We start from the raw sequence: 19,489 nt of genomic DNA on the forward strand, positions 1-19,489 counted from the left end.
CCTGCCCACATGGTTCAGATTTCAATCTTTGCTATGGTTTATGAAATCCTGTGCCTCCATGTTTAAGTGTAGCTGCCAAATTACCATCCAGAAAATGTATTGGCATTCTCTGTACTATATCAGGAAGCAGCTTGGCATTAATAACTGCTGCAAATGGATCAGTCAGTTTGCTTGTTGTCAAAGGTTAGAAAAGTTAAGTGCTTCACAAAGATAGCAGAAGTCAAGAGCTTTTCACATGGAGACTAGCAGGAGATTCCTTTTAGGAATGCTGCCACAAGGACAGCACTCTGACGCTATGTACAGGCCTGAACCTCCTCTGATTAAATTAGATATTGACTAAACTCCCCCAATCCTTCAGATGGGAAATTGTCCCCAGTTGGGGGGGTCTCAAGTCCCATTCAGTCCTCGGTCCCAAAACTCAGAATTAATGCTTCCATTGCTGTCAATGGAGACACCTTGAGCAGCTGCCATCATCTACAAAGTTTACTAGGCAAGTAGGGAGTGGAAGTAGAGTGCCAGACTTTTCTTCAGCATCTTGTACACACACACCCACGCTGCGTGCATACTTAATGAAAATTTGCAGTTTCCAGTCCACCTACGGCATGTTTGTGATGTGGGAGGAAACTGGAGTAACCAGAGAAAGCCATGCGAACACAGGGAGGACATGCAGACTCAAAGAAGGCACCCTGGTGAACAATCAAACCAGAGAACTTTTTCTGCGGTAACTGTGCTACGTACTGAACCACTGTGTCATCTCACAACTCAGAATGGGAGAGAATGTATTCTCCACTTCAGTGGTGTTGTCAGTTGTGGCTTTATTTCACTTCTGGTAGAGGAATTCCTTAAAGAATGACAAATACTGTGAAAGTGGCTTGGAAACCGTGTTTTTTGTCATCAGGAGGTTAAGTGGTTTGTAGTTAGTGCTATGGAAGATCAGTTTGCTGGAGTGGCTAAAACCAGCATTTTTTCCTACACTGTATTACTGTGAGTGGTTGCAGTGCACACATTCATTATGAACTGCAGAATGGATCTTCAGTCTATGAGCAAGTATCTTTTTTGGAAGGCTGTTTACAGTGACACATGGACTGAATCCTTTTTGTGGGCATGTTTGTCTTCTGCCTTACTTTTTTAGGGTTATGATTTGATCCATGGAATTTTTCCCAAATATTAATCCATTGCAAATGGAGTCTCAGTAGGATGCAGAAAATATGCGAGTACTCAAAATGTCAGATAAAATTTCAAGGGAACCCTGAGCAGTAGGTACATTTTCTTGCCCCCAGCCCCTTTTCTTGCTACTTTTTCTCTGTAATTTTATGAATTTCTCATTTTTTCTGTACTTTAATCTCAGAGTTGATAATGTTGTAGCCTTGTAATGTAATGTTCTTTTGGTGGTGATCAGAAACTAGGAACTGTTGATGTGCACACACCTTAACTTCAGATACAGGAACACAGGTGTCATCCAACAGAGACCTGCCACTCACCTTAACTCCATATATAGAAACAAGTGTCCTCCAGTAGAGGTATGCCACTGCAAGCATGGGGACTTGAGAAGTTTAAAGTGCAGTGCAACAGGGAATAGGAAGGAATTAAACACATTGGTGACCACTTCCCCAGATCTTTCCCTTTAAGGGTTTTATGTGAAGCCACTTGTGAGAGGTTGTAGACCAAAGAAATGAGCAAACCCCCTCCACATGTCTTCCCCTGCTTACTCTCCTATGAAATGTTTTGAAACTTGCAAACCTTCCACTAGGAAGATAGATGTAGAAAAAGGGCAACTGGTGCGCTCGTATCACTGGGTTCTCTTACACAAATGTTGCAGCCTCACCAGACGTAGCTCAATCATCCAGTTGTATAAATGCTGATCAAGTTTTAAGACTGTCCCTCCAAAAGGAAAGGCATAGAAATAACAGAGAAGTGCTCCATTTTAATTTTCGAGAAAATCCTCTTCCCCTAAGGTTGAATGTATCCTTCCTGTTCTTTTGTGTTCTTTGAATACTTGGCAACTTTGTAGTGGAGACGAAAGTTGTGTAAGAACCTATTGTAACAGCAGAAACCTGTTATCTTCCTCTTCATTAGTTTATTGCTTGTAGGCTTAAAAACAGGCTTACATGCGTTTCATATAGGAAATGGGGGAATGTAAGCGGGGAAGGGTACGCATATTTTTGTTCCATATTTTCTCAGGTAGATTTGCCTAAAACTTCTGTAGAGAAAGAAATTGAGAACTGGAATTTGTGTATTTATTAGCTGTATTGTCTTCAGTAATGTTGTTTCTCCCAATGGCAATTTATGGATATACTTGCTGTGCAGTGAGCAATATCCTGTGCTTGATGTTTAACAGTGACTTGGTGACTGAGATTTATTCTAAACTTTTTAAGGCAGTTTCTTGCATTGATTCTTAATGCAGTAGTTTTGCCAGAATATTAGAACTCTTAGTTATTTTCTCTTAATTTACGTGAGTAGTTTTGCAATTATTACAGCATGTCACACACATTAAATATGCAATGTTGTTTTCCAGTCAAAGTATAACTCTGAAATAGTGGCCAAAGAAGAATATAGAGAAGTTATTGAAAAACAAGAGAAGCAAATTGAGGAACTGAAGGAAAAAATGGAGAGGATTATAGCCTCTGGTAAGATTGAGGTGAGTATGTTTTACAGTATTGTATATCTTCAGTAATTCAGTAATACTTTTTATGGCTAGTGGATGCTGTCCCACTTCCCTGTAGTTGCTGATAAAACAGAAATTATTTATTATATAGAAAAGCCAAAATAGTGGCAATGGCAAGGTTTACAGTGCATGGATTCATGCTCCACTAATAATACTGCAGTGTAACATTTGGGATGGGGCTGCATTCCTGAGATAACTATCCTTCAGTTAATGTCCAATCTGCCTAAGTTAGTGGAAGTTTAGGTGTATGTTAATGATCCAGTATAATTATTTAAAAAGAGTAGGAACTTCTGTATAAGTAGGATAAAAAATAGTTTGTAATATAACGGTTCATCACCTTTCCACTTAAAACAAGCATACTGGCACAAAATATCTTAGAGAAAAATATATATTTGTGTGTGTGTATTTTATATACACACACAGATAACTATATATTCACTAATGTTCTTTTCTCTTATTTATTGCATGTTATTCCTTTTATATTACTTCATTTGCTTTGTAATATCCAGCTGTTTTTATTTAAGCTTATATTTCTAATCTCATTTAAATTTTCATTATATACTGCTTTAACCTATACGTTGATTGCTGTGAGCCTTTTATTTATTGGACTTACTTTTCATAATATATGCAGCATCTTCATGGACTTATGTCACTACAGTGAGGTTGCAAACGTTGCTCCTGCTAACAACAGGGGGGGAAATGTGCAATGGTAACCTTAATAAGTACCCAGAGAGTAATACTTTATGCAGGGAGATGAGATTCACTGCAAAATCCCCATTTTGGTTTGTGAGGATCTACCCCTTTTGCAAGTATACTAAATCCATGGCTCCACAACAACGTGGAATGGGCAAAGAGAGCTTTTTGTAACACATTCTTATTTTGTATTCTGAATTTAACTTTTGACATGAATTCACATACAAGTAAAATTCAGTTTAGATATCCATTTCCATGTTTATATATACTATATACGTTTCTCTTTATCATTTTCGTGATCAGATGTGGTTGACTACTGCTGTCGAACGATCGTTTTAAGATAAGTGCTATTTCCTTCAAACTTTAAGTGCCATATGTTACTAAGTCTCTGTTTAATAACCTTGTCCTTTCCGTCACTACTGTCTTTCAACTTTACTTTCCCTTATACACTTGCGAGTGTATCCTCTCTACCATTGTTGTTAGACCTTTTCTAACCTTGCATGTTCCTTTCCATTAAGGGTGTTATTTATTTCTGTTTAAAAGAAATGCTAGCTTTCTTCTCTGCCCTTTCCATTCTCTAGTGGCAGTATTTAATCCGTTACTGTCTGCATAGATGTATTTTTTTTTCCTGTCTACTTGTTTAGTGTCACCTGTAGCTATGTCTGTAAAAGGCTTTACAAAATGTGGGCATAAGGTGTCATTTACTGATGCCCACTCTTTGTGTGTACTGTTTAGGGATTGAGCACCTAGATCAGAAATGTGACGTTTGCAGTGGGTTCAACCCCAGAGCTCTCACAAAACGGAGAAACTAATATTAACTCATTACATCTGAGTGGCGCCTCCAGGTGCATTTGCAGCTAACTCCTACTGACAACTCTAGGCACCAAGTATTGCTTTTTCATATTTGCATCAATAATTCCAAAACCAAGCTATGTACAAGGTTTTAAAAGATTTCATCTTAAAGTTCACACAATATCAAATTCAACTGCATTAATATTTGATCTCTGTCTAGTGCAGGTAAATGGATATTAATTGATCTGAAGTAGTCAGCTTCATTTGATCATCAACCTGTGGGTAGTCGGATCCAAAACGGATCCGACACGGCAGTTTCACCAGCATCTGATCCAAGCTCCTCCCCTTACCCATAATACCCCTCCATCTCCTTCCTTCCCTCAGATCTCATTTGCCGCGGATTTGCCAAACAGTGTGGTCTAGAGCTCCAGCATGGTAGGTAGATTTCTTCAGGTTTTGTGACTGTTTTGTGCTGTGATAGTTGGGAATATATCACATTATCAAAATTCCAAAATATCAAACACCATAAGCTCAACCTTGGAATGGAATCTCGAAATGTGATATACTCGAACGCTCAGAACAGCAAATTTTTTCCCTTGGAAAAAATTAGCTGTTCCGAGAATACACACACACAGCACAAGCACACCAAAATACATAATCCACACATACACTCCACAGAACCCTACACTAAACCGTACATACACTACTAGCTATCCACTTACCTTAACCCAACCCTAAGGTTCGTAACTAACTCACCTCACCCGCTCCCTAACCCTAAGGTCCTTAACTAACGAACACTCACCTTACCCGCTCCCTAACCCTAAGGTTCCTAACTATTGCACATTCACCTTACCCGCTCCCTAACCCTAAAGTCCCTAACTATCGCACACTCACCTTACCTGCTCCCTATCCCTATGTTCCCCAACTATCACACACTCACCTTACCTCGGTCCGTTCGCACACTTAACCCAGTCAGTCACCTTCACACCACAGTCGAGAAAATAGCGAAGCCGCAGAAACTGCCCACCGAATACTTTCCCTAGGAAAATGTTCGGTGTTCTGCAGCTTCGCTATTTCAAGTGTTTGCTGAATAGGGGTCAATATTATAACATTCGAAGTTTTAAGACTTCGCTGTTATAATATAGACCTTTGATAATGTAGGTAGGCTTCCTACTGCTCCTTTGTTCCCTTCTCTCACTTTTGCATCATGCTTTTCAAAAAAAAAAAAAGTTATTGTGTCTTGTTAGGTAGTTAGGCCTTGTCTCCCTTCCCCTACTTTCTGTGCGAGTGTGTGTGTGAGTGTTGGGGCTGGGTTGTCAGTCCAACCTTGTTAGGTTAAACTTTTGTGTGTTGGATATGGCTGCTCAGCAGGCAAAGCTGATCTTTAAAAAATGCATGGAGTGTGGCCATAAGTTGTTCCCTGCAGAGGGAAGAGATCCCCAGACCGTTCTTATCAAGTAGGTCCTCCCCCCAAACTGACAGTTGTTTCTAGGCCAGCTTGACTCCAGTTGCCGAGATTCTCACTGGAGCCGGAGGAGCCCAGGCCTCTTTCCAGGACCTCCGTACACCGACCCCTCCCGGCTGGCATCAGTGGCCTTGTTGAGGTCCACTCGTAGTTTATCGGAAGCAGACATGGACAAAATGATGTGAAGGTTTATTCGCACCCAGATTCAGATAGGGGTCTTGTAGCCCCCTCTCCCTCTGGAGGGGGAGGCTCGTATCCTTCTTTGCCCTGATATCTCCTTCTCTGCTCTGACCCCCTGGTATTGGAGTTCTTGGATTCGAGAGGTCCTGGAGTCAGGGGGCTGGCGCCGATGGTACCAGGTATGTCGATGCCGGCCATTACCTTGAGCACATTGGATCAGACGGGTTCGGACCCGAGCAGCTCTCTGAGCCGAAGCCTGGGCAACGGATCCGAGGGGTTGGGCCTTTCTCCGTTGGCGCCTATACTGTCAGGTCATGGTCTACCCCTCAGAATCTCTGCTCGGTCAGGCTTGGTTCCGATCCCCACGATGGATTCGGAGAGAGCAATCTTCTTACTAGTCTCCCAGGAGGCTCGTTTTCCCTCTGCGTTCGACGTGGTGGGGAGGGTTCTCTCCATGGGGATCGAGGCCCCTGACCATCTCTTTGAATTCCACCCCGATTCCCTCACCTCTGGGTGCTTCTTCTGCCATTTTGCCCAAGCTCGGGATGCCTCAGACCGTTTTCCTTGAGGAACTTCAAGTAGTTTGCGAGCCCTCTCCAGAGAGTCCCACTGAAGAGATCCCTTGCAAGCGAACATGCAAAAGGAGACACCTGGACTCCTCTCCAGAGTCCCTCATATAGGATATCGACTTGGATGAAGGGGAAGGTTCCCCCAGATCCGCCCCCCCGAGGATGTCTCCTTTGGAGACATCATGGAAATCCTGCGCCAGGGGTGGGGTTGGTCCGCCCCCAAACCTTCGGATGAGTCAGTGTTCCCGGAAGCCTTCGACACGGGCCCATCTGTCTCCTGGGTGTCCCCCCCCCCCCAGCGAATCCCTTGGGTGGACCTCTTTACCACCAGGGCATGGAAGGAGCCGGACACCATGGAGCCAATCCCCAGGTGCCCCGAAAAGATCATGAGCCCTCCAGTGGACAGACTGAGCTGGAATAAGGGGTCCCCTGTGGACGCCATGGTGGTAGCAGCTGCCAGCAAGAAGGAACTGGCCCAGGAAAATTCTATGGTCCAACTCCCAACCGAGAGTCCAGGACGATGCATCATCTGGGGAAGCGGACATATGCTTCAACCACCTTTTGTATAAGGGAGCTGAATTATTTGGCCCATGTTAATAGACTACAGCAAGACCTCGTCAAGGAGTTCACTGAGTCGCCCCCAGAGTCCATGTCTCTGGAGGACAAATGCTCATTCTCCGCGAGAATGGCCTCTCTCAAAGCAGTTACAAATACGTCCATGTGCCTCCTGTCACATGCCACTGAAGGAGCAGCAAGGGCTGCCGGGTCCGGCGTTGCCATGAGGCAAAACGCTTGTCTTAGGCTTTGTGAATTCACAGAACCTATTAAGGCGTCTTTCGCGAATGCCCCTTACGATGGTTCATTCTTGTTTCGGAAGACAGTTTGCTAAAAGTTAGCCCAGAGTGAGAAGGATGGGTAAACGCAGTCTGCCTTTGGAATCCGCTTCTCTAACCACCAAAAATCCTTTTCCAGGAATCAGAGGGGGCAAAAGAAGATGTGGCTCCGGAAGTCTCAGTATTCCTGGGACACTCGGAACTCACCTTCCCCAAGAGGCAGGAGGGGGTCAGGACAGACACTGGCCTAGAGGCAGGGGGGGATCCGAGAAATTTTGGGTCTCGAGAACCATTCTCTCACAGACCCACACAACAGCCATGAGAGCAGAGCAGTCGGGGGTCTTCTTTCAGTGCACCTGACGGCATGGGAGTCTGTCTCATCAGACCGTTGGGTGCTGCAAATAATATCCAGAGGTTATACAATCCCCTTTCTAACTCCTCCTGTTCCACCCAAGCACCTCCCGGATATTCCACCTTCGCAAAGGGAGGCAGCAGCAATAGAAATCAGAAAGCTTCTGGAATTCATAACTTAAAAGGGGTACATCACCCAACAGGAGTTCGGGGGAAGAATCATCTACTACTGATACTGAATCCACTAATATGTCGGATTCTCCCATTCCAAAAAGGGTACGCAGTGCTGATCACCCTTTAGGCACAGACACGGGGGGGGGGGTGGAAGCATAAGAACGCTAGAGGAACTGTTTCTGTCAATAGTGAAATGAACATAGACTGTTCTAATGTGCATAGCATTTCTGATTATGTATTAACATCCATGGAAGAGCTTTTGCTGAATAAAGGTCTAGGTTTTATTCCTGGTTTCTTTGTTGATGAAAGCACATTTGCATCAGATGTTATGGATTTTTGTAGAAGACTGAATTTAAAAATATTTTTTGATCAACAGGGTTTAACTCAAAGATCCACTTAATTTCGATTCTTACCTTCCATGTTTTGTCCTCCAATGGACAAACACGTAGCCATATTCCAGAATGCTGTTCTCAAAGATCTACACCACCAGTTGGGTACAGGAAACACTATCAGAAATAATCTAAATGCTCAGGAACAACAGGCACTTACCAATCTTAGAAAAAATAAAGATATCACTATTCTTCCTGCTGACAAGGGTGGGGCCATTGTGATTATGAATTCCAGTTATTACTGGGCTGAAGGTAAAAGACAAGTGTCAAATACTCAGCATTATCTACATATGCCCATTGACCCAACACCTAAATTCAAACAGGAAATAGATAACTTTTTACAGCTTGCTGTTGAAGAGGGCATTATCAGTGTAAAAATGAAATTTCATCTTGGTGTTCAGGATCCAGTTAAACAATATTTGTATCTTTTGCCCAAATTTCATAAATCCCTCTCTGCACCTCCTGGTAGACCTATTGTTTCAGGCATTGGATCACTGATAGAACCATTATCGGTTTTCCTGACTCAATATCTAAAGCCCCTGTTGTCACATGTAAGGGCTAGACTACAGGGTACTACTGAATTCCTGCAGATTGTCTCTGAATCACAACTGGAAGCCAGTTGGATATGTGTACTCTAGATGTCACATCGTTATATACTAGTATACCACATTGGGCAGGTCTATTGGCACTGGAATATTGGCTACTTAGGACCAACCTCTATAGTCCAGGATTTAATACTTTACTTATCTGTATGGCTGAACACATTCTAACTAAGAACGTGTTCTATTTTCAAGATCAATGTTACTGGTGGCAAATTCAGGGCACGGCGATGGGTGCCTCTTTTGCACCTATCTGTGCAGATCTCTTCATGGGATATGTGGAAGATCAGATTATATATAATGAAACACACAATTTATAATTGCCTGAAATGGATATTTGGAGATGGTACCTGGCCGACTGTTGGTTGGTTTGGAAAGGGGGAATTGAGTATCTTATGGAATTTATGGAATATTTGAATAGCAATAAATGGGGTGTTAGATTTACAGTATACCATGACACACACCAAATTGATTTTTTGGATGTCCACTTAAGCAAGGAAGTGGATAATACTCTTCGTACCACTGTGCATAGAAAATATCCACAGTACAACAGTCTTCTACATGCCTCTAGCCTCCACCCTAAACACATCATAAGAAATATTCCCAAATCTCAATTTATTAGAATTAAGAGAATATGTTCATCTCATGTAGACCTTCAGCATTGTCAGAATGATCTTTCAAACAGATTCATACAGCGAGGGTATAACAAAATGGATGTCCAATCTGCAGCTAGTATGACCAACAATTTATCCAGGGACAGTTTATTGGGCTATAAAGATAGGACTGCTCAGTCCTCAGGTCAGCTATTTAGATTAGTAACCACTTTTGGCAGGAACACCAACAATTACAAGACATTATTAGTCATCCTTGGAATATACTGCAAGCAAACACACATCTTGGCAAGTGGTTAGACGAGAGATGTCTTTACTTCTATCGTAAAGGCAAAACTTTAGGATCACATTTCTCACATTACAAAAGAATCACATCTCAGGATGTCTGCATGACCCAGATTACTATGTCAGGAGATAGATTAATTGGTTGTCATCCTTGTGGTCACTGCTCTTTTTGTAAATATATATTTACATCAAAGGAATTTACTAGCAAGAATACAGGCAGGATATTCAACATTAATCATTTTGCCAATTGCAGCACGGACTGGGAGATCTATTTAGCCACATGTACATGTCGGGCATTTTATATTGGTCAAACTTCTAGACAGCTGCGTATTCGTATCACTGAGCATTTAGGTGACATTAGAAATGCCAGGACTACCAACACTTCGTACAAACATACTGTTGTACACAAGATGGCTCATTTCTCTTTCATTTGTATTGATAAGATTGTTGGCCACAGAGTGTTCAAAACTGGATGGCACAAACTGTTAAACAGCAAGGAAACTAAATGGATAATCAAATTGGGTGGTTTGTTTCCACCAGGCCTCAATGATAAGTTATAAATTATCTGTTACAAATATTCTACTATGGTTACAAAATTTTTATTTTTTAATTTCCATTTTGAAATAATTTTCACTGGTCCGATATATCTATTATTATTATTTAATATGTTATCAATAGTATAATTCTGAAATATATGTGAGTCTCTCATTATGATGGTTTATTGTGGATTATATTTTTCTTTTTCCACTGTTTTATTTTATTTACATTTTGTGGTCATGTATTAGATTAGTGTCTTATTCAAACTTTATCTAAACAGGAAATTATGTCATATGCTTTAATTGAATAATGTATAAATAAGGACTGTCTAATCATTTTGACCATACCACTGAAGAAAGCTAACTGCTGAAACCGGTTTGGTTGTCAATAAATCAGTTCTTTTGCTATACACACACTCAGGGTGCTGGATTTTGTTTGCAGCATTCAAGGTTGGTTTATCCGTGCATCAACCATACGTGCTAGCCTGCTCTTCTGTACGTAGATCTGCCTTTGACACATACTATTCACATACGCAACACATGCAGGAAGTCTCTCTTGTGGTGGATACGTTCCCCAGAGCTTATAGAGGGACGCCTGTTTCTTGCAGACTCTCCCCAAGCCATGGTGACCACGGACGCCTCCCAACTAGAGTGGGGGGGCATTGTTTGGGTAGGACGGTCCAAGGCACATAGTCCCCAAACGAGACCAAACTGCATATCAGTGTTCTAGAGATGAGGGCAGTCTTATTAGCACTGTAGGGCCCTACATGCCTTTCTTCCTCTGGGAATGGTTGCTATTCAGACAGATATGTCAGTGGTCTGGTACATCAACATATAGGGGGGAACCAGGTCTTACCTCCTTTGTCTCAAGGCCATAAGAGTGTGGGAATGGGCGATCTCCACCAGCCATTTTCTGGTAGCAACGCACATTCCGGGTTGGTCCAATATCCTGGCAGACAAACGGAGCAGGACTACTGTATTGCCTTTCGAGTGGTCTCTGAATCCTTTGGTAGCGGAGCGGATCTTCCTCAAGTGGGGTCGGCCTTGCTGTGATCTCTTCGCATCTCCTTCCAACGCAAAGTGCAGCAAGTTCTTCACTCTGATCCCCCCACAGGGGGGAATCTCCCAGGGACGCTCTGGTCCATGCTTGGCCTCCTGGTCTTCTTTATGCTTATCCCCTTTTGCCTCTCATGACAAAATTTCTTCAGAAGGAGTGACGGTTGAGGAGCAGAATTGTCTTCATTGGCCCATTCTGGCCTCGCCATATCTGGTTTCCCTACATTTGGTCTCATCTTGTAGTTCCTCCTTGGATTCTGGATCCCATACCAGATCTCATTTCTCATCCCTCGAGGGGCCTTCATCCAGACCTGGGTAGTCTGAAGCTCAAGGCTTGGCTGCTCCAGTTCTCTTGATGCTAGGACTCCCGGTTTGTCTTCCCTGGTTAAGTCTATTCATGGAGCTCATAAATCGTCCACCAGAAAAATTTACCATAGCAAATGGAAGCGTTTTTCTATCTGGGCTTTTCAGAGGAACTTGGACCCTTTTCCAACAAGATGCCAGTTCATTTACAGTAAAAGTTCAATTGGCAATCATTTCTAATTTTCACGTAGGTGAGAATAGGCTTCCTTAGCTTCCTTCAGACTTTGCAAAACTTTTATTAAGGGCACTTTTCTCTTAAGACCCCCAATTAAGGATCCTACCCCTCCATGGAATCTTACCCTAGTTTTGCAAGCCTTGGTTGCTCTGCCTTTTCAGCCTGCTGCTTCTGTGGATCTAAATTTTTTTATCATGGAAGACTACCTTTTTAGTGGCTATTACCTCAGCTAGGAGACTATCAGAACTTCAAGCATTATCTGTAAAACTTCCATATATGATCTTTCATAAAGACAGCATTTCCCTTCATACTAATCCTTCCTTTCTACCTAAAGTGGCTTTGGAGACAAATATCAATTAGTCAACTTACCTGTCTTCTTTCCAAATTTTCAGAACAGTGGTGAATATAAATTGCATTTGCTAGACGTGCATAGACAAATTGCGCTTCTACTTACATTTTTCCACATTCCACATCCACAATTTTTTTTTTTCCCCCAAGATGTGATGTATCTTTATATTGTATTTAGAACTCAACTATCTTCCTTTTTTGCATTAACAATGTTCATATGTCTGTTATGTACTTGGAGCTTTTCTCCCCGGGCCTCCGCTGAAAATGGACATGTATCCAGTCGGACTCTCCCGGTTAACAAATGTAAAATAAAATAAAATAAATAAATAAATACTTACACAGGACTAAAGCCCATCACAAGTCTGACCAATTGTTTGTGTCCTTTGCTACGCCCTGTCTGGGCAAACTGGTTTCTGAGGTGACTATTGCCAGATGGATTTCCTTATGCATCCTTCAGGTTTACAAATATAAAAACGTGTCTCCTCTGGGTAGGATAAATGCCCATTCTACCAGGTCCGTGGCTACGTCAGCTGCCTTTAGACGAGATTTGTTCGGTGGCTACTTGGTCCTCATCTCATACTTTTATTTCTCATGATAAACTGGACATGGTCTCCAGAGGGAGAGCATCTTTTGGCTCCGCGGTGCTCCGAAATATCCTTCCAAGAGGGCCACCCAGGGTTTTTTTGTTGGTAGCTGGGGACTCTGTCCCACAGGTTGATGAACAAATGAAGTTAACTACTTCAAATAAAAAAGTTATGTACTCACCATAACGTTCCATCTGAGTAGTTGGACTTAATTTGTCATCAACCGTCCCTCCCCCCTTCCTCCTGAGCTTCTCTTGACACCTTCTGTTTTGGCAGACAGGGGAAGGATGCCTTGTGGCTCTCCTGTTTTTTCCATGTTGTGAAGGGTTTTTAGGGTCAGGTTCTTGTTCCGGGTATAGCAAACTCGATCTGAGGGAAGGAAGGAGATGGAGGGGTATTATGGGTATGGGGAGGAACTTGGAGCTCAGATCAGATGCTGGTGAAACTGCCGTCTTGGATCCGTTCCGGATCTGACTACCCACAGGTTGATGACAAATGAAGTCTATCTACTCAGATGGAACGTTATGGTGAGTACATAACTTCTTTTTTTATGATATTAATTTATATAGATATAATTTTCACATTTTTTCTAAACATCTTAACAGCCAGGTAACACAGATGGAACTTCTTAGCCTCGCATGAAAGCTCTCCGCTAGATGAATAAAATGCGACTGACAGTCTATGTGTAACTAGAGTGGTTGCTGAGAGATTGTAAGTTGTTTACAAAATATTACAAATGTAATAGTTACTGTGTTTCGTGTGACTTATAACATTTAGTTTAAGACCTAGAACATAAAGAATAATACCACTATAAAATAGTTTGTTCTGAAGAGTTTGCCATTGATACTTCTTTCATAATCCCTTTGGTTCCAGAGATATGAACATTTGTTGAAATGTGAGGACATAATTTGATTCTGTGAAAAGGCTTAGGCTCCGCTCATTTTAAGTTACAGTGCAAACTTCCTGTGCTCCACTGTAGTGAATGAGTTAAAAGGTTTATTGCCAACTCCTTTTTCCCAGGCCATTGCTGGAGTTCGATCTCCCAAGGCAAAATCCAAGGACCCTTCAAAAAGATCCAGATCTTCTGATTCCATGGGTTCAACTTCTTTGGACCAAAGAAAAAGAAATCAAAATCGGATCTGACATCTCCTGGGGTCCAACCATCCTCTGATCCGATCATAAATCTGGCAAGCCCTTCCTCCAGTCCAACAAAACACTACGGATCCAAAGTCCTTGCATCCTAAGCCATTGTCCCGTACTCGGTATTCTCCCACCATTAATCCGGTACCGTCCAGGGTGCCCTCTCACTTTCTGGAGTGGCACACTGTCTCCTTCAGTGGTGTCATCTCATTCCTGTAGAAGTCTAATGGAGGCAGATGTGGAAAGGATGATAAGGAGGTTCTTCATGGAGCAATTTTAGAAGGGAGTCTTCATGTTTCCTACCTCTTTGAGTCAGGATTTCCGTCCATCTAGTACTCCACCGATAACTCCCCTGACCCAACCTGTGGATGAGAGTTTTCTGGGCCCATCTGTGTCTGAATCGAAGATAGCTCTGTCTTCTGATCCAACTATTAATGTGAGTGCTCCAGCCCCGACATCTTCGGATCTGGATGGCTCTCTGATCTGAAGCTTCTGGGTCAGATCCAAGGGGATAGAGGTTGACTGAGGTTTTTGGAGACTTCTCTTCCCCTTGGAGCTTTGGCGTTGAACATCTCTGCTCCAGTTTCTGTCTTCTCAGGTAGAAGGCTCTAGGAGTAGGGGGAGGTGGCGGGCCAGGGATATGCTTTCTTTGCTCCGTTAGCTTTCTTCTTTCTGGAGCAGTCTGCCTTCGAGGTTATGAAAAGGGTTTTCTCTGCTCTGGCATGTCGGACGGGTCCTTACCCCTTGGATCCACCCTCGATATCTCTATTGACTTTGCTCCATGATCCTCAGCATTCTACACCACTGGAACAACTGTCCCAAAGCTTCCAGACCACCCAGCTGGGTATTATCTCTTCCAATACTATTCCGGATCATCCCACCGAAGAAGTCCTTAGGAAGAAGACATTGAAGAGGAAGCACTTGGATTCCCCCGAAGAGTCTGTCACCAAGGATACTGACTTTGATTATTGATAAGGGTCTCCCAAGTCACCACCCGATGACATCTCATTTGGAGACATCCTCAAGATCCTTAAACAGAAGGGGTGGTTGGTCTGCCCAAAACCCAACTCCTGAGGATTCAGTAATTCTGGAAGCTGAGACTAGCCCGTCTACCTCCTGGGTCACACTGCCTGCTGATGACCTTATTGGTTTGGTGTCTCCCTGGGAGTGGAAGGAACCTTATAAGATTTAGCCAGTCCTCATGAGACCATACAGGATTCTGGCTCCACCGGTAGGAATAGAGCATTGGAGCAAGGGAGTACCAGTTGATACAATGGTTGTGGTGGCAGAGACAAAGAAGGAATTCATGGAACAGAGTTCCACTGTCCATCCCTCTAAAAGATAATCTAGAGCTGTGGACAGATTTGGGAAGAAGAACAATATGCTTCAGTGATATTTGTTCTCCAATCGCTGATCTACCTGGCACACTTCACGAGATTGAAAATGGACTTGATTAAAGAATTGCAAATTCCCTTACTCTGGGACCACTACTGCAGAGGCTCAAACTTCTGTGGCCTCACATATGGCCGTCCTTCAATCTGTTGTGAATTCATCCATGACACTCATCTTGTATGCTGCAGAAGGCACCTCAAGGGCTGCAGATTCAGGCATTTCCACTAGGAGGCATGCCTGGATGTGCTTGTGTGATTTTGCAGAGCCCTTCAAGTCATCTTTCCTCAGTGCTTTCTTTGACGGTTTTTCCTTGTTTAGCCCCACAGTAAAAGAGACACTCTCCAGGTGTGGTAAGGATGGAAAAACTCTGTCTGTAATGGGCATATGTTTTTCCACTCCTCACCGGACCTTTTTCAGGAACCAGTGGGGAGGTCGTGGTTCAAGAAGTCTCTGGGTACTTTCCAGTATACACGTGGATGTAGTTCCCCCCAGAGGCTGAGTTGGGAGAGAGAATGGAAGAAGACACCCCGGTGGCAGAGGAGGGCTGCAGAACAGAGGGTCTAGAGATACCTTTTCCGACAGACCCTTTCAGAGCTCCTGAATGGATGACCAGTTGCATTCTTATGGAGGCAATTGGGGTTACTTACCTCTGCACCAGGAAGCCTGGCTGCACTTGACAAAGGATACTTGGGTGCAGAGAATCATTTCCAGATTTTATATTATTCCCTTTTCCCTTTTATCCGCATTACCCAGGAAAATCCCTGATGTTCCACCCAATCAGAGGAAGGTAGCAGCACTGGAAATACGAAAGCTGCTATAAAACAGTCATCCAAGAGGTCCTTCCAGACCAAATAGAATCCGGAACTTACTCAAGATTCTTTACTGCCAAAAAATAAACTGGGACTGGAGACCAATTTTAGATCTCAGTGTGCTGAAAAAATTGTTTCAACACACCAAGTTCCAGATGGTAACAGGTCAGTCAGTTATGCCTTTTCTGAGCAAGAACAACTTTATATGCTTGCTAGACCTTCGGAATGCATAGTATCACATAAAAATGAGCAGACGATCCAGAAGGTACTTAACTCATTCACTCCGGAGCAGCTCAGAAAAAGCTGCCTGCTTACTTCCACCATAGGAACAACAGTGCAGCCTGAGCTCATTTTCAGAAAATCCATTTGTAATATAATACAGAAAACAAATGTTCATAACTCTTTAAAGAGCTAGACTAAAAATGTAAATGCGAAAGCTGTTCAGCAGACAGACCTTTCCAACAGTGTAAATGTTGATAGTGCGTATCAGTCATTATTAAATATTTGGCAAGGAATGCTGATATTGTGCACATTTTTTACCTTTTTGGAAAGGCAAAGCACACTATCTTGGTCAGTATACCATGTAGACCCATACAATTTGTAATTAATTTGTTTGTATGAATGTCGGCTTTAAAATGATACAGTAACCATTACTGTATGATGCTCCTTTACAGAGATATTCACAGAAATATTTATTTATTTATTTTTATTTTAAATTTGTTAACCGGGTTAGTCCAGCTGGATACATGTCCATTTTCAGTCGAGGCCCGGGGAGAAAAGCTCCAAAGGGACTATTTTACAGAACATAGACAAACTTGGGTACATATTTCATCTAGATCCATTAGGGTATCTAGTTATTGACACTTATAGGTATAAACTACAGACAGATACAGTTTACAATAGTCAATAAACAGTTTTACATTGTTCATACTAACACTGTTACATGTATGTCATCATACCTCTGATGTGGTATACATTTATATGCAGGTAACATATAGGACTCTAGTTTAGGACAATAGTTACAACAGTATTGGAGTGGATCAGGTGTTAGTCTGGAGCTGAACAGGGACATAGCCATTTGTTGCTGAGGTAGTTGTAGATAGTTTTTTTAAATGTAGGTAGGGAGGTTATCAGGGATATGGATGTAGGCAGGGAGTTCCAGATTTTGGCCACATAAGAAGAGTAAAGGGAGTCACCAGCATGGTTGTTGGATCTAGTAACAGCTAACTGTAATTTGTCAGTTGAGCGGAGTTGCCTAGGACAGGAATATTGTTGGACAGTGTTAGCCAGTGAAGGTGATATATTTTGTTGATAGAGTAGCTTGTGAGTAGTAACCAGCTGACTGTAAATAAGTAAGTTAGGTAGTTCAAGCCAGCTTAATTGCTTTAGGTTTAGGCAGTGATGTGTTTTGTAGGAGCTGTTGTTGGCAAATCTGATTGTAGCAGGTTGTCATTTTATTGATTTCTGTTTTGGATAGGTTAATCAAAATAGGTGAGACATACAATAGTGTTGAGAGAAGGTGTATACATGCAGTTGTAGTTCTAGCATTGTGTGTCAGGAATGCTTTATGTTTGTAGAGGCTACCTAGCTTTTTGTTAGTATTTTTAATAGCCAGATTAATGTGTACATCAAATTTGAGCTTGTTGTCAATAGTAATACCTAGTAGTTTTGTCTGGGCTTCAGGTGATATGGGGGTACCGTTATTTGAGTGGATAGTAAAGGTGCAGGTGGGGGCAGTTATAGTTGAGGGATGAAATAGCAGGAGCTTGTTTTTTTTTTGGGGTTGAGTATCAAGCCATTCTCAGTGAGCCATGTTTCCACTGAGTGAAAGTTATCCTGGGTCTTTTTGTGGAGGTCTGGTAAAGTAGGGGTGCTACATATTATAGTCGAATCATCTGCGTATTGTATAAGGCTTGAAATGTTTGCAACTGAGTGGAGATTATTTGTAAAAACTGAGAACAGCAAGGGGCCCGGTATAGATCCCTGAGGTACTCCGAGTGTTACAGGTAAGAGTGGAGACAAGTTATTATTCCACAGTACTGCCTGTTGTCTATTGTTGATGTAGATGTTCTTCATCTCACATTGCTGCAGTCCTTACACTTGGGTAGTCCGCTGTCCTCGGTCGGCCCGAATATCAAAGTATAAGGCTGACGTCGGTCAAGGCGCATTTGACTGACATCAGGACGTCAGGGTACAAATGCGCATGACCGACGTCATATCCTCAGTCTTTTTTGCCGCATGGTCCGATGCAGAAGCAGCATTGCAAGTGCCGGTTGGCGTTCTGAGATTTTTCGATTTCGAAGTTTCAGACGGAGTTCAAAGTTGGCTAAGTACCCGTAGAATATTTTAGTTTTTCTTGCCTCAGTGATTTACCGGATGTCAGAAAAAGTCAATAATTGCATTTCTTGTGGGAAACAGATACCGCATAGAGATTATCATACTTTGTGTATTCCTTGCTTAGGGCCTGAGCACGACGTTGTGGGCTGTCGCTCTTGTGCTAGATTTAATAAACGCACTATAAAGAGGAGGTTGGATTGTGCAAGGTTAGTCTTTGGGAAGCGGTGCAATTATAAAATGCCGTCGGATGCTCCGACGCCGCTTCTTCAAGAAGCGCAAGGACAAAGCAGTTAAGCCTAGGCTGGAAGAACCGCCTGTACCGGACGCGGTTCTTTAGAGGTGTCGGTGGAGCCGGTGGCTCCACCGGAGGTTTCTTTGTGTTCCCAGGGTGTGACTTTAGTATTGCAAGATGTGGCCTCTCAGGAGGCAAGTCAAGCTGAGGGGGCTTCTCAGGTTACTATACTCCCTCCCTTCCTAGGGTGGCTAGGCCCTCTCCTTCTGTTTCTAAGGCTTCTCCCAGGGCAGGCCAGGTTTAGCTTCAGTTGGTGTTACCCCTAGCTCTTCAGGTACTGTGCCCAAGAAGCATATGCTTAAAATGGCAGAAGATTTGATTACTTTGATTAGGGGTTCTATGCCCCCTCCTGATAAGAGGCCTAGGGTGGAGCCTGAGCTGGGGGGTTTTGAGCAGGCTTCAGATGTGTCAGAGTCTTCGGCTGAAGACTTGCAGGAGTATTCTCCTTATTCTGATTCTGATGTGGATGATTCTACTCCTTCTGCTTCTCCTCCTGAGGATTTTTCTTTTTCAGAAACTCTTCATTCCATGAGGGAGCATTTTAAGTGGGAAGGTCAGGGGAGACTGCTCTCAGTTTACAACTCAATCTTCAGGCAAGGTTTCTGCCAGGAGCACAGAACTCCTTAGCAGATGTGTTGAGCAGACGAATTATGGATCCCCACGAGTGGAAATTGGATCCTCATGTGTTTCAGAAATTGACAGTGTCATGGGGAACTCCAGACATAGATCTGTTCGCTTCTCCACTAAACCATCAGCTGCCAAAGTTTTGCACAAAAAGGTTTCATCCCACAGCTTGGAAAGTGGATGCTCTTTCTTTCAATTGGAGCAATCTTCATGTGTATGCCTTTCCA

The 19,489-nt window shown here is 42.8% G+C and overlaps 1 protein-coding gene across 1 annotated transcript in view; it reads left to right on the forward strand.

Moving 5' to 3' along the window:
• The window catches only part of KIF15 (kinesin family member 15), a 2,415,358-nt gene that overhangs the window by 1,789,943 nt on the left and 605,926 nt on the right, over positions 1-19,489 (forward strand). Inside the window, exon 31 of the mRNA XM_044065522.1 lies at positions 2,516-2,638. Within this exon, the coding sequence (XP_043921457.1) occupies positions 2,516-2,638 (123 nt within the window). The remainder of the gene's footprint in view (positions 1-2,515; positions 2,639-19,489) is intronic.

Source organism: Protopterus annectens, chromosome 3.part0 (assembly GCF_019279795.1).
Source record: "Protopterus annectens isolate FY-2018-M chromosome 3.part0, PAN1.0, whole genome shotgun sequence".
Taxonomy (NCBI): domain Eukaryota; kingdom Metazoa; phylum Chordata; order Ceratodontiformes; family Protopteridae; genus Protopterus; species Protopterus annectens.